Source organism: Acyrthosiphon pisum, chromosome A1 (genome assembly GCF_005508785.2).
Source record: "Acyrthosiphon pisum isolate AL4f chromosome A1, pea_aphid_22Mar2018_4r6ur, whole genome shotgun sequence".
Lineage (NCBI taxonomy): Eukaryota > Metazoa > Arthropoda > Insecta > Hemiptera > Aphididae > Acyrthosiphon > Acyrthosiphon pisum.
Window position 1 is genome coordinate 60572905 of NC_042494.1, and position 13214 is coordinate 60586118.

General features: G+C 28.4%; 2 protein-coding genes across 4 annotated transcripts in view; one reads left to right on the forward strand and one right to left on the reverse strand.

The window, feature by feature from the left end:
• Nucleotides 1-3559, forward strand: part of LOC100163443 (delta(24)-sterol reductase) — a 6531-nt gene extending 2972 nt beyond the window's left edge. The window contains exons 1-10 of one of the 3 annotated variants that reach the window (XM_003245635.3): nt 50-328; nt 1360-1515; nt 1662-1767; nt 1836-1954; nt 2051-2145; nt 2212-2380; nt 2511-2660; nt 2739-2936; nt 3007-3182; nt 3292-3559. In XM_003245635.3, the coding sequence (XP_003245683.1) occupies nt 152-328; nt 1360-1515; nt 1662-1767; nt 1836-1954; nt 2051-2145; nt 2212-2380; nt 2511-2660; nt 2739-2936; nt 3007-3182; nt 3292-3445 (1500 nt within the window). In that variant the 5' untranslated portion in view covers nt 50-151 and the 3' untranslated portion in view covers nt 3446-3559. Of the gene's footprint in view, nt 1-49; nt 329-1116; nt 1290-1359; nt 1516-1661; nt 1768-1835; nt 1955-2050; nt 2146-2211; nt 2381-2510; nt 2661-2738; nt 2937-3006; nt 3183-3291 lie in introns of those variants that run through there. The other 2 variants (XM_003245636.4, XM_001951801.5) reach the window with 2 other exon arrangements.
• Nucleotides 3560-3667: 108 nt separating this feature from the next.
• On the reverse strand, nt 3668-5697 carry LOC100165498 (receptor expression-enhancing protein 5-like). The gene has a single exon (XM_008186574.3). It carries the CDS (start codon nt 5386-5388, stop codon nt 4879-4881), a length of 510 nt encoding a protein of 169 aa, XP_008184796.1. The 5' UTR covers nt 5389-5697; the 3' UTR covers nt 3668-4878.
• Nucleotides 5698-13214: the final 7517 nt, after the last annotated feature.

The window sequence follows — 13214 nt, forward strand, 5'->3', positions numbered from 1 at the left end:
ATACCTACAATCGCTAGTAAGCGAAATCGTATTTAATTGAATATGTAGTTGATTGAAAACATTTTTTTATGAACGTGCGATAATAAAAAAAAAAACCAAGGCACGACCGTCCGTCGACGGTTACGGTCATAATATTATTATACTTTTTAACATGCGCTCTGAATCATTATTGGAATATTTACTGGTGAACTACCGATGGATGTTCGTAGTTTTTTTTCTTTTGCCATGTACTGTGTTGGGAAAGATATGGTCGGTATTCGAAAAAAGTTTATGGTCACGTCATACCGGACTGGAACACGAGAAAAATCTTAGCCGTATTCAACGCCAGGTGAGCTGCTGATGTAAAATAATTGGGCGCTCACGAATTGTCTCCCGTGAATTTTTTTTAAAAGGTTACTCGAATTGTTTCTCGATTTAAAAAGTATCATCGTTCACTTCAATTGACTCCTATAATAGGCAGCGACTCTCTTGTACCAGAATCAACTCCGATAGCTGTAATTAGTCGATACATTATAGGAAATGTTAATAAATTAATAAAATTGAGACAATGTCGATTGATTTAATTTAAATTAAGGTTGATAAATATATAAATAAATACTGTTTCAAAAATTTCAGAATAAAAATTTTAAAAAATCAATAAAAACTGCAGTAGGTACCTAATAATTTATTAATAATAATGAAAAATAATGAAAAAATTAATTATAATAAAAATAAAAATGTAATTTTGTCATATGTACCTTAGGTTATATTCCGTCGTTTCCGAGATTTAAATTTATTTGTCAATGCTTTTGCCATTAATTAAATTTTTTGTGGCTGTCCAAATTTTTTTGGTTTCCATTTTAGAAGATCTAATTAATATTACCGTATAAAACTGCATTAAATACATCCAACATTTTTTAAATATGACGATGAGTTAATAAAAAATTCAAGCTTATCAAATCCAACCTTAAATTCTTAGATTAAACCCAAATTAAAATTGTTTTTCCTTTTCACTAATAACGTTATTTTTTATAAAATATAATAAATGTGATTAATCTGTCTGGGAAATACTATACCTATGTCTTAAAAAAAAAAATTATTTTTGAACATCACGGAAATCTATGTAATAATCGATAGTACACGTAAAACTATCGATGTATTAATTAATAATCTATATTTATGTTATATGGGAGGCAATTTAAGTAGACCGTTTGGTTACACTCGAATTGCTTCTGAAAAACTCAGGGGCAATTCGAGTGAAAAAAGGTCACCCACCTCGGACGCAATTCGAGTGTCTCCAAATAATTTGGGTGTGTATACCTTGATACTATATAATATTGTTATGATATCTGAAGTCGTAGTGACTGTTTTATTTTTCAGATCCGTCATAGAAATGAACAGGCACCCGATCAAGTTATGTGTACGGCCAGACCGAGTTGGCGGAGTATGACAATAGCTGACATGGCTTACAAAAAATATATGTACAACATAGACGTTCATCTAGATGGAATTGTTTCGATCAATGCTAAGACTCAAGTAAGTAATCGTAAACTGGATAATGATATTGTTCAATAATTTATAATAATTACAAATACAGTTTTGAAATAACTATACATTTATGTGGCGTTATGTATCATGGACTTTTTTTCTACTAACTATATTATTAAATAATTGTGCATTAGACAGTCAGAGTAGAACCAGGTATTACAATGGGCCGATTGATTCCCATTTTGATCGAATCCGGTTGGACGGTGCCCGTGGCCTTGGATATGGAAGACCTAACAATCGGTAAGATGTAGCAATTCAAAATTGGTTTATTATATAGATAATAATTCATTTTTTTTTTAAATATTTAGGTGGTCTCGTTATGGGAATCGGATTGGAATCGTCATCGCACAAATTTGGATTATTTCACGAAACATGTACACGTTATGAACTCATTACAGCCAACGGCGATTTGATTATATGTTCAAAGGTTTAGTTACTACTTACTATTTGACTAAATGTTTATTTGTTTTGTAAAATAAACAAACATAATTATGTATTTAATTTAATTGATGATTATGCGCAGTCAGTGAATGCAGATATTTTCGAATCCATACCATATTCGTATGGCACTTTGGGATTTTTAACAGCGGTTGATATTCAAATAATACCAGCGAAAAAGTATGTCCTTCTATAATTAATCATTTTACTAATATTTAACTGAAAACCCGTGTTTAAATTATTTAGATACGTAAAACTCAAATACCGTCCAATTCGTACATTGGAAAAAATGGAGTCTCGACTGATAGTGGAAACTAGTGATTTAGAGCACAATGATTTTGTCGAGCTATTAATATACAACAAAGAGGAAGGAGTCTTGATGACTGGAAAAATGACAGATGGCAATAAAGATATTGTATATAGTAACTGTTTAACAAATTATTATTTTATATAATTAATATATAATTAATATATAATATCATAATTATTATCATATATATATAGCTATTTACCTTTTAATATTTGACAAAATTTATTTTATTTAGAAATATGTGAACAGAATCGGTCGATTTTACAAACCATGGTTTTTTAAACACGTTGAATCATTCTTATTGACATGGAAAATTGGCGAAGAATACATTCCACTTAAAGATTACTATTTTAGGCACAATAAATCATTATTTTGGGAAATTCAAGTACCTAAAAAAATCATAAAATATTAATTGCGATTTTAATTAATATATAATATAGTATAATATACTGTATATGTTTAGGATATAATACCTTTTGGAAATCACCCAGTTTTCCGTTATCTACTAGGATGGCTGATGCCTGCAAAAGTGGCTTTATTGAAATTGACACAAACGGATACAATCAAGCAGTTGTATGCTAAACATCATTTCATAGATGATTTCATACTACCGATTTCCAGTTTGAAAAAATCAGTTCAACAATTTCATACAATTCTCAATGTAACTAACAATATATGATAATTTATCAATACCTACACTATGTGGATTGTGACTAATTGATTGATTTTAGATTTATCCTATTTGGGTATGCCCAACCATTTTGCGTCCGGGAAAAGGTCTTATGCATTCACCCGCAACAGTAAACAATATGTACATCGATATTGGTTTATATGGTGAGCCCAAAGTCTCAAAATATAATCCAACAATTTTAAGGGACCTAGAAATATTTGTACTTAAATTAAAAGGGTAAGAAATAATACTTTTTTAAATTAAATTATTGTTTTTTTAAGAAGTATTTTATACTAATACAAACAAACAACATTTGATTTAAAAATATTTTTTCTATTACATTCAGATTTAAGATGATGTATGCCGGTACATATTTAAATATAGATGAGTTCAAGACAATGTTTGATCATCGACTGTATGACCGAATAAGACAGAATCTACGTTGTAAATCTAACTTTCCAGAAGTGTATGACAAAGTAAATAGGAAAGCCAGAATATAATACATTTTTAATTTATATTAAATTGTTTTAGAAAACCATGTACCTTCACATAATATATTATGATTATATTTTAATAACACAATAATTTCATGAATAAATTGTACCTTTCTATAATATGTTAATATTTACATAGGTAGTATAATAATATGATATGTATTATATACGTAATTACCTATTGCATTAATTGTTGTACTCAAAAAAAAAAGTTTGATTATAGTGTGTAAAAGTAAACCGATTCTTTATAAACAATACTTAATTCAAATTAAGGTGCTTATGTATATGAAGGTGTTTATAATAGGTATGAATAACAAATTTTCCAACGTATTTTCCATCAAGACTCTACAATAGTAGTATAGTATATTGTGGGTGAATGTTTTTAATATTAAAATTTATAGTGAAAACATCACTTTTCTCACGGTCAATAATTTATAATAATATTGTGCTGCCTGTATCACACTCGCAAATGCAAAGTATACAAAACGTATATGCTTCAAACTCACGATTAAATGCAATATGCAGCATGAAACAGGCGTGGATATAATATTTGGCTGTTTATTTGTCTGTTTTTCCCGTTTTCCCGGAAAAGACATAGGAACATGATCCTGTTTTAACGGGTTTTCAAATATAGTGTATTATATAACGGAAAAACGGAAATCGATAACACATGGATTAATTTTAAACCTGGTTGTATCGGTTATTACATCTAGTACCTATATAATATTGAAAAATTACACTCATTGACGCTGAATTCGTGTACACTTCATGTTGAATTTAACATTTATTTTTTAAGACATACATTTTTTTCGGTAGAAATGAAGACGTATAGTTAGGCGTATATTATGATTGAGAAGTTTAGTCGTGTATTATAGCACAGTTTGTTTTATAATTGGTACCTATATCGTCAACTCAACGGCCGTCGTCCTGGAACGACACTGCAGTTGTTCCGGATCGGCGTGAAACACCAAATAAAATAGCACGTCCTGCAGATATTTGATATGAAAAAAATTTTTAAAAAAACATACATTTTTTTCATATCAAATATCGTGAAATCTTACACATACATTCGTCATAATAATATTTATAATATTATATATAGGTAGGGACTATTATATAGTAATAATATAATATGGTTGCGCGCTTATTAGCAACAATAATCCAAGATCAGTCAAAATTATAATGTATATAGGTATCATCATGGTATGTATCGACAAAAGTCAATTTATCGATGACGGACATCGTCAACGGCGCTGCAGGACGTGTTATTTTATTTGGTGTTTCACGCCGATCCGGAACAACTGCAGTGTCGTTCCAGGACGACGGCCGTTGAGTTGACGATATAGGTACCAATTATAAAACAAAAGATGCTATAACACACGACTTAACTTCTCAATCATATGGCTGGTACTTCCTTCTGTCCATAATATATTATACGGTCAGTCCGAATCGACACTGTGCTCGAACTGCGGCCTTATGATTGCATCATATATGTACGCCGAGCCGTTGTCCCGGATGGGCGCGAAACACCAGATGAAAAACCACGTCCTGCACATTTGGTACAGCGGTAAGAGCCGCAGGACCGGTCGGCAGAGCGACTCCAGGATCAGGATCGCCGTGAACGTCATCCAGTACGTGAACTTCTCGTTCAAGGCCTCGGTGGCAGCGGACACGCGGTCGTACTTCCGCCATATCGGGGGCGAGACGGTCAGCGATATCGTCGCCACCGCAGGGTAAACGAGTCCGATCGCGTTGCTGACCACTTCCGCGCTGGTCCCGTACACGAGCAGCACCGAAGTCAGCAGGACGACGCACATCAGCACCTTCAACCTGGACAGGCCGGTCAGAACTTCCACCCGTCCAAATGCCCCGTTCCACGGATTGGATTTGTCGTATAACGCGCCGTCAATGATGTCCATCACCAATTGGATTTTGGTAGCACTGGCCATGATAGTGTACCTATGATAATATAATATCGGCTGATCACGAATTTATGTTGTTGTTGATTTTATAATTTATCACGAACAACGGATGTTTGTGTCACTTGACAACGACAGTACATATTAATATAAACGTTAGATACATAATAAGTATTTGCTAGAGGCTAGTTAAGAAAATCGGTCAATGGAACATTACCATATGCATCGCGAAATCTGTGAAGATTATTATTGTTGCAATACGGAGCGCCTAGAATTCTTTTATTTTGCTATACTTTACTGCAATATAAAACTAAAATTGATGTATAACCTATAAGTCACTATAAGACAAATCTCTAAATAAAACTAATTTGATTTTCATAATTTTAAATTTATATCGAAATACGTTGTTGAATATACGTTATAATACGCTGTGTTATCAGAAATTTCATTAAAAAAGTCTGTTGCCAAGATTTTTTTTAAGAATATTCTCGACAATCATAATATTGTGTGTGACTCTTAACAGTGCTGTAAAGAATTTGGTATTGGGTATTGTTAAGCACATTTCATAGAATCGAATGTTTTTTAAATAAGGTAGGAGGTAGTCATATTGAAATATACACAATGAAGTTTTTTAAATATAATTTTCTGGTAGTTATTAAATAATAAGTATTAGGTACCTATTATATTAAAATATACTATAATGGTTAAAATATTTTTTATTTTTGTATTTGTTATCTTTTACAAGATATTACACAATTGCCACTTTTTATATTAAATTGACAATCGATCAAAAAATCATCGCCAAAACCTAAGGTCAATAATGTAAAATTAGTAAATTTCTCTATACAGACTAATATAGTAATATTAACCTTCAATTCTCACGGTCCTGGTGAATCATGTTATTGATGGCTTGGAAAACTAATTACATAACATTACTTGAAAGTATTTAAAATACAGTGAAAATATATATTTTTAAAACTAGTAATTTGGTAGATTTTTAAATAATTTTTTAACTTTATTTGTAATAGGTTATAAGTAACTTATTACTTACCTTCTTGTTTGATATTTAATCATTTAATTTTAATTGTTCAATACTGTTCAATTCTCTTGTTTTAGTTAGTGTATTATTATTTGTTCGAATTTTGAGATATAATATAGGTATTATGGTATATACATCGTGTATATTAGTTAGTTCGGAAATTCCATTGAATCAATTGTTAGATGTATGCAAATATCATGAGTACACTAATTTTTTTCAAAGCTTGTATATTTAATGACTAAGCATTAAAATATGCATTTGAATCAATATACCTTCTAATATAGTTCAATAATTGTATCCAATATCGTTATATATATATCTTTTTGATCAATTATATTAAAACACAACGTCTGAGAAAAAGTTTTTTTTCTTGCTTAACTGTTTTTTTCCATTATATACTCCATTATATACATGAATAAGTATAATATAATATTCATAATAAATGACCCGTCAAAGTATTCCAGCATCGTTATGAATAGTTATGTTTAATTGAGATTTTTTCTCTCGTTTTCATTTTCTTAAAAACAATGAAGCTCCTCTGTTATATTGTTTACAAAACACAAACACATAATAGTGGGTGATAATGACTATGTTGATAACACAATAAAACGTGCAAAATTGACGACGAAAAGAAATTTTGTTATTTTACTTTAATGCCAGCTTAAAGGAAATACCTTTTATGTTATAAATTAATTTCAAATCATCACAATTTCCTTTAACAATTATTTGGTTCCTCAGCTGTTTGTTTAGGAAACGCATTATAGTAGGTTTAATTAGTAATTCTAAACACGTATAAGGTTAACGCTATATGCAGGAATCACTAACTTAAGGTAAGATAACAAACCAAAAAAAAATGGCATTATATAATACCGGATGTCCTAAGAAGATTTACCAATTTTTATAATAATCCAGTGAACCAGCCTATTCTTCTATTCGTTCTTATGAATTTAGGAAAAAGTCCTTTACTCTCACAAACGGGATTACTGTACTTTTTTTAGTGAATTATAATGGGCTGATCATCGTGGTTAGGTTTGGGCCTTATTTTAACCATCGAACTATATATAGTTACCGCAAATTTGTATTATTAATATATTGTTATACAATTACACAGTGTTCATTTAAATTCTATCATAATAATGTTTATGAAGCACAGACCATAGACAGTAGGTATAAGCATTATAAATTATAATATTAAAAATTATATTAGTTTCCACTCGGATTTCTATAAAATGTTACTTTTGAAATACATATTGTCACGATTTGGAAAATTACTATCCATTATAATGTTAAAATATGATTTAGAATTATGTTCACATAAAACAAATATATATACCTACCTACTTACTAATAACTTATTAGTAATAAGTAATAAAATATATACTATAATATTAGGTATATATAGTTCACGAATACAGTTTTAATAATAAAAAACATGCATATTAATATTATTAGTTACCCACTAAATCAAAAACCGTTGACACAAAATTAGTTCAATTTTTATTTCATAAGTAATCCAACAATACATCATTAGAATATTACATAATAATATAATATTGTTGATATAGTGTTGATATAGTTCCATTACAAAAGTAGATCGAGGAAACCAATCATTTATCAAAAGGATAGTCCGATAGTATAATATACTATAGGTATGTATTATTATAAGGTAAAGCCTTATAAAATGATGTATTATATTTTAGGTAATTATTATTATATATAACACACTCAACTAATTTATATTAATTTACAATATAATGATCGATAACATCTTCAGAAAAATTATGAGTTTGTAATTGCACAAAATAATGGTTTCACTACAACATTTCAATGTGTTGGTACAATTGACTATTTATACCAAAACCAGGAGTACAAAAATAATTGGCCTCTATAAATTAAAAATAAAAATAAATAATAAAGTGATAAATAAAATATATAAATAGAACTTAATTATGTTTGACGTAATAATTTTATTTAATAATTAAAATAAATCAAACTGTTATGAATACAAAATATTACCTCATTAAAACTTAAAATGTTCATATTTTACACGACTACCAACTATCAAGTGCGTATTAAAATTAAAATTTTTTCTTGTATTTTGAATCTGTTTAGTTTTGATTTGATGATCGTACCTAATTTTACCATTAGGTAAAAACCTTAATTTCATAAATAAATAAATACCTAATAATAATAATAATAATAAGAGAGAGCCGGTGGACGTGGTTGGTCTATTTTATGGAACACTAAACTTTGTTTTGGGAGTGGTTTTTTTAAAATATTTTAGTATAATATACATAAAATAGTAAGCATTTAAATTTTAAATGTTTAAAAAATATACACCTTATATTAACAAACTTGATCATTCTATCATTACTAAGTTTACTGAATATTTGATTTTAATATTTAACAACTAATTACGCACATTTCGATAACTATTCGACTTATATTTAAATCAATAAATCATAAATTTGTTTTTGATGTATCTAAGTACCTAGGATCTGTGCATAAAATGGATAAATACAGGCTTATATATTGCAATCTCCCATTAAGTATAGTAAATTATCTAGAAAGGGGTCTGATTTTTGCATTATCAAGTAGTAATAAACTCTCTTAAAAGCATTCTGCTACAACATAACTCATATGTAAATGAATTCTATGAAAAGAAATAAACGTCAGTAAATATTCCAGGGAGAAAACACCTCACCAACTGAATAACTAAATTTAAATGATGTAATTATTCAAAAAACCTTTTTTTTATATCTGAGTGATGCGATAAAGCTGCAATTACCATTGTTTTAGAATAATAATATTATTTATTTGAGTTTGTGCACATTCTTTGGTTGTACCAAATTGGTTTGTGAATTGGTTTGTGAAGCATCAAATTGTAGAATATAATTTTATTATAAACATATGCTATTATATTATGCTAATATATTTTATAAAAAAACGTTTTTAATAATATAGGAACTAAATTAAACACACACATACACAGGCACATTGCTTGAACTATTAAAATTATACAACTGATATCTAAGTATTTAATTAAATAAATTGAGTTTTGTATTGGAAAAAAAAGAAGAAACTATTTTATAATATTCTAGAAAATTGTAACTTTAGATCGAATAAAATGTCGGGCAACGTAGTTTCCTGCGACGTATCTAACTACATAATATAATATGTATATTTGATATTATTTATATATAAATCGATCGTTCCTAAATAATGCTATTCTCTTATATTTAGGTCGATGTTTTATTTACGAAAATACATTTACGAACAAACGGTGGCGACGGGTGTCGTCCCCCGATGTGGACATGGACGTTAATATTGCGTTAACATCACGTATATCGACGAAAACGAATATTTCTATGTAGTAGCGAATATTTTCATTATATTTTTTCAAATATGTATATCGTTTTTACAATACCACCCCCGGATCCCGACATGGTTGACGTACCCACCACCATACTTTTTATTATTATTATTTTGATGCAGTGCGAAAGATTTCTTTTATGCTTCGACCTACCCATTTTCCATTACAACGACACACGGATATCTGGTACCTGTGGCTATATTTCCTCCACGACTACCAGACGTTCGACGAAATATGCTTATACTAACTTCGTGCAAATAATATTTATACCTAGACTTACTTGTGTACGGATTTGTGCACGGATGCAGCATTCCGAAATCAAAAAAGTTAACTATTATTATATTAAGACATAAATTAATTCATAATTGAGAAGAATTTATTGAAAAAACAACTTGTATAATATAAGGCTTAGATAAGATTAAAATTATTATTATTACATTAATACGTATGTAGGTGATTACTAATAATTGATAATCAACTATGTATAAAATATAAAATATTACAGTTCCAATGACAAAATAATGATTTATGAGAAAATTTGATGATTACAATTCGGTGATATAAATTAAGAAAATTTTAAAACAAACGTACTTTTATCTAGTCTAAATACGAAACGCTATGACTTATTTTAATTTAAGTTTTTAAAGTTTAAATAATAAAAATCATAAATATTATTAAACACAGGAAATAGCCAATAGCTTTTATATATATGGGTACTGAATTAATAGAATTATGAAGTAGGTACGAAAAAAATACAAAATTGAAAATGCCTAAACAAATACAAACTTTTGATTTATTAATGTACTAATACAGAAAAGTACTATGCATTTTTTTTTTAAATTATTAAATAAAAATAACATGGTATTTAAGAATGTACTTAATTTTAAACTCTGAATACTTTTTCAGGGTACTAAAAGTCTAAAACTGTTAGAGAATATAGCCAACTTTATACTTCAGTAAAATATTTATATTTATAAATATTTATTTAAGAAATTGATTTAACTATATTTGTAATTCCCTATTCTAGTAAATGGTTATGTAATATCAATAATTATTTTTATTTTTATTATTTAATTATTTATAAATTAAATTAACTTGAATTTTATTAAAAGCAACTCGTTATTTATTAAGTTAATATCAATTAAAATAAGTTAAGTTAAAAATTAAGTTAATGAAAATTAAATTTAAAAAAGTTAAGTTAAAAGTTAAAATTAACTTAACTTTTAACTTTTTAACGCGTTTATGCCCAGGCTTGCAGAAATGTTCAGAATATAACGAAGCCATGATCGTCTGTCTGTATATACACGACCCGTCCTGGTAAATGAAAGTGTTTATTATTATTATAACTATTTTTTTTTTTTTTTTTTTGGTCAGATATTATCGGAAAACGAGTCACCCTAATAAGCAGTGTCATAAATATAAACCTAACGTACCTATTTGAAGTATATGTCATTTCCAAACACAACGCTCTCCTCGTGTATAGAATATCTATTAGATAATAATATTATATAGTTTTCGTAAAATGCTGGACAAGATCTAATTCCGATAAACACCAGTTTCGTGTATAGAAAGTTGACGAAGAGGACATGATGGGCGCCAGTTTTAAGAATTTGATTCTATAAATGTAAAAATGATGCGCCATCATACGTCGTTACGGAAAAAAAAATAATAGCATGTTAGGTAATCCTTATATCAACTGATCTTCCGTGAAAAAATGACCTAAGACAGTTTTTCTCTGATAAAAATAAAAAGATCAAATGAATGCTTATACCTACCTACCTACGCAAATGATAAAGAACAGACTTTTGAAATGCTCGACGTCGTCTTCGAGTATAATGATATGACGTAGGTACCTGCGTTGATACCAACATTCAATCATGTATAGCTATGTCCTTCTTTGTAAAATGTATTTAAGTGTAGGGATTGTTAATACATGCCAAAAAAATATATATATAAATGTCAATGGGAAGTGATGGATATTCGATCGCCACTGTGGGTCTTCACCTATATAGGTGGTACCTCTTCAGTTCAAATACATTTTAGAAATAACGCGTGTTACGTATGTGTTTGGATTTTTTTTGTGCTTTTCCAAAATGTTCTATTCACACAATAGGTTTTCGCCACGCCAAATCCAGGTTTAACTCGTTGCCGGGTAAACGCGGAATGCACGAATCAGACATTTTGTACATGATTTATCAATTTAATATATCATTTTAGATTCTGAGTGAAACGATGAATGTATTGATTTTACAATGATGTGTGTTTGTTTTTATTTTATTTTTTTATTTTTTATTAATTTTTTTATTTTTTTTTGTGTCTGTCATCACCTTTTAGGACAGTAAAAGTGCTTGGATTTTCTTCAACAGTACCTTTTCTGATAGGAAGGTGAATCTAGTTGGTACTTTGGGGGGTCAAAAGTAAAATTTTTCCAATAGTTTTCAAAAGCGCCGTGAAAAACAAAAGAAAAATTAAGGAAAAACGGGAATTTTTCCGCAAAATCTGTTTTCGAGAAAATTGATTTTGGTTTTTGGTGTAACTTTAAAACGAAAGACTGTAGATACATGCAATTTTCACTGGTTGTTTATATTTCCATTTTCTATACATGATAAATTTTTCAAAATATTTTGATTTGTTTTGAGCTGTTTACGGACAATTCCAGTTTCCAATTTAATTAGTTTTTTTTTCTATGATTGTCAATAAAACTTTATTTGTTGAGTAAAAATACTTGAAAATTTAATACAAGGCTCCTACTATATTGTTACAAATGGCATTTGAAAAATATTAAAAATCCTTGGTCACAGTTTTTTTTTTATTAGCATTTAAAGTTTAAAAATTGACAAAATATGGAAAAATCACGAAAATTACCCGATTATTTTGAGTTTATAATTCATAAAAATTTTTCTTTTTAGAACTAAGATTTTAAAATGTAATACAAGATTCCTAAAAGGATAATCTACCTTTATCAAAAAAAAAAAAAATGTCTATAAGAAACTCAAATTAAATTTTTATGAGCGTTTGAAATTCATATTTTTACAACATTTGGTATTCACTCGATTTCTTACGTAACGATTTTCTTATTTTGTTGTAATTAAAAAACGAATGACTGTAGAAACTTGAAAATTTCACTCAATGTTTATATTAGCATTTCATATATACGATAAAAATTTGACTCTTTTTGAGCTGTTTACGGACATTGTAAGTTTTCAATTTTTTTAGTTTTTTTTTCTATAAATATCAATAAAGTTTTATCTATTGGGCCAGAAAGTGTAAAAAATTAATACAGGGCTCCTGATACATTGTTACAATAGCAGTAGAAAAATATTAAAAATACATATGCAACATTTTTTTTTATAAGCATTTAAAAATCGAATTTTGACAAAATTTATGAAATTTAAAATTGAATAATTATTTTGTAGTTAAAAATTTATAAAATGTTCAATTTTT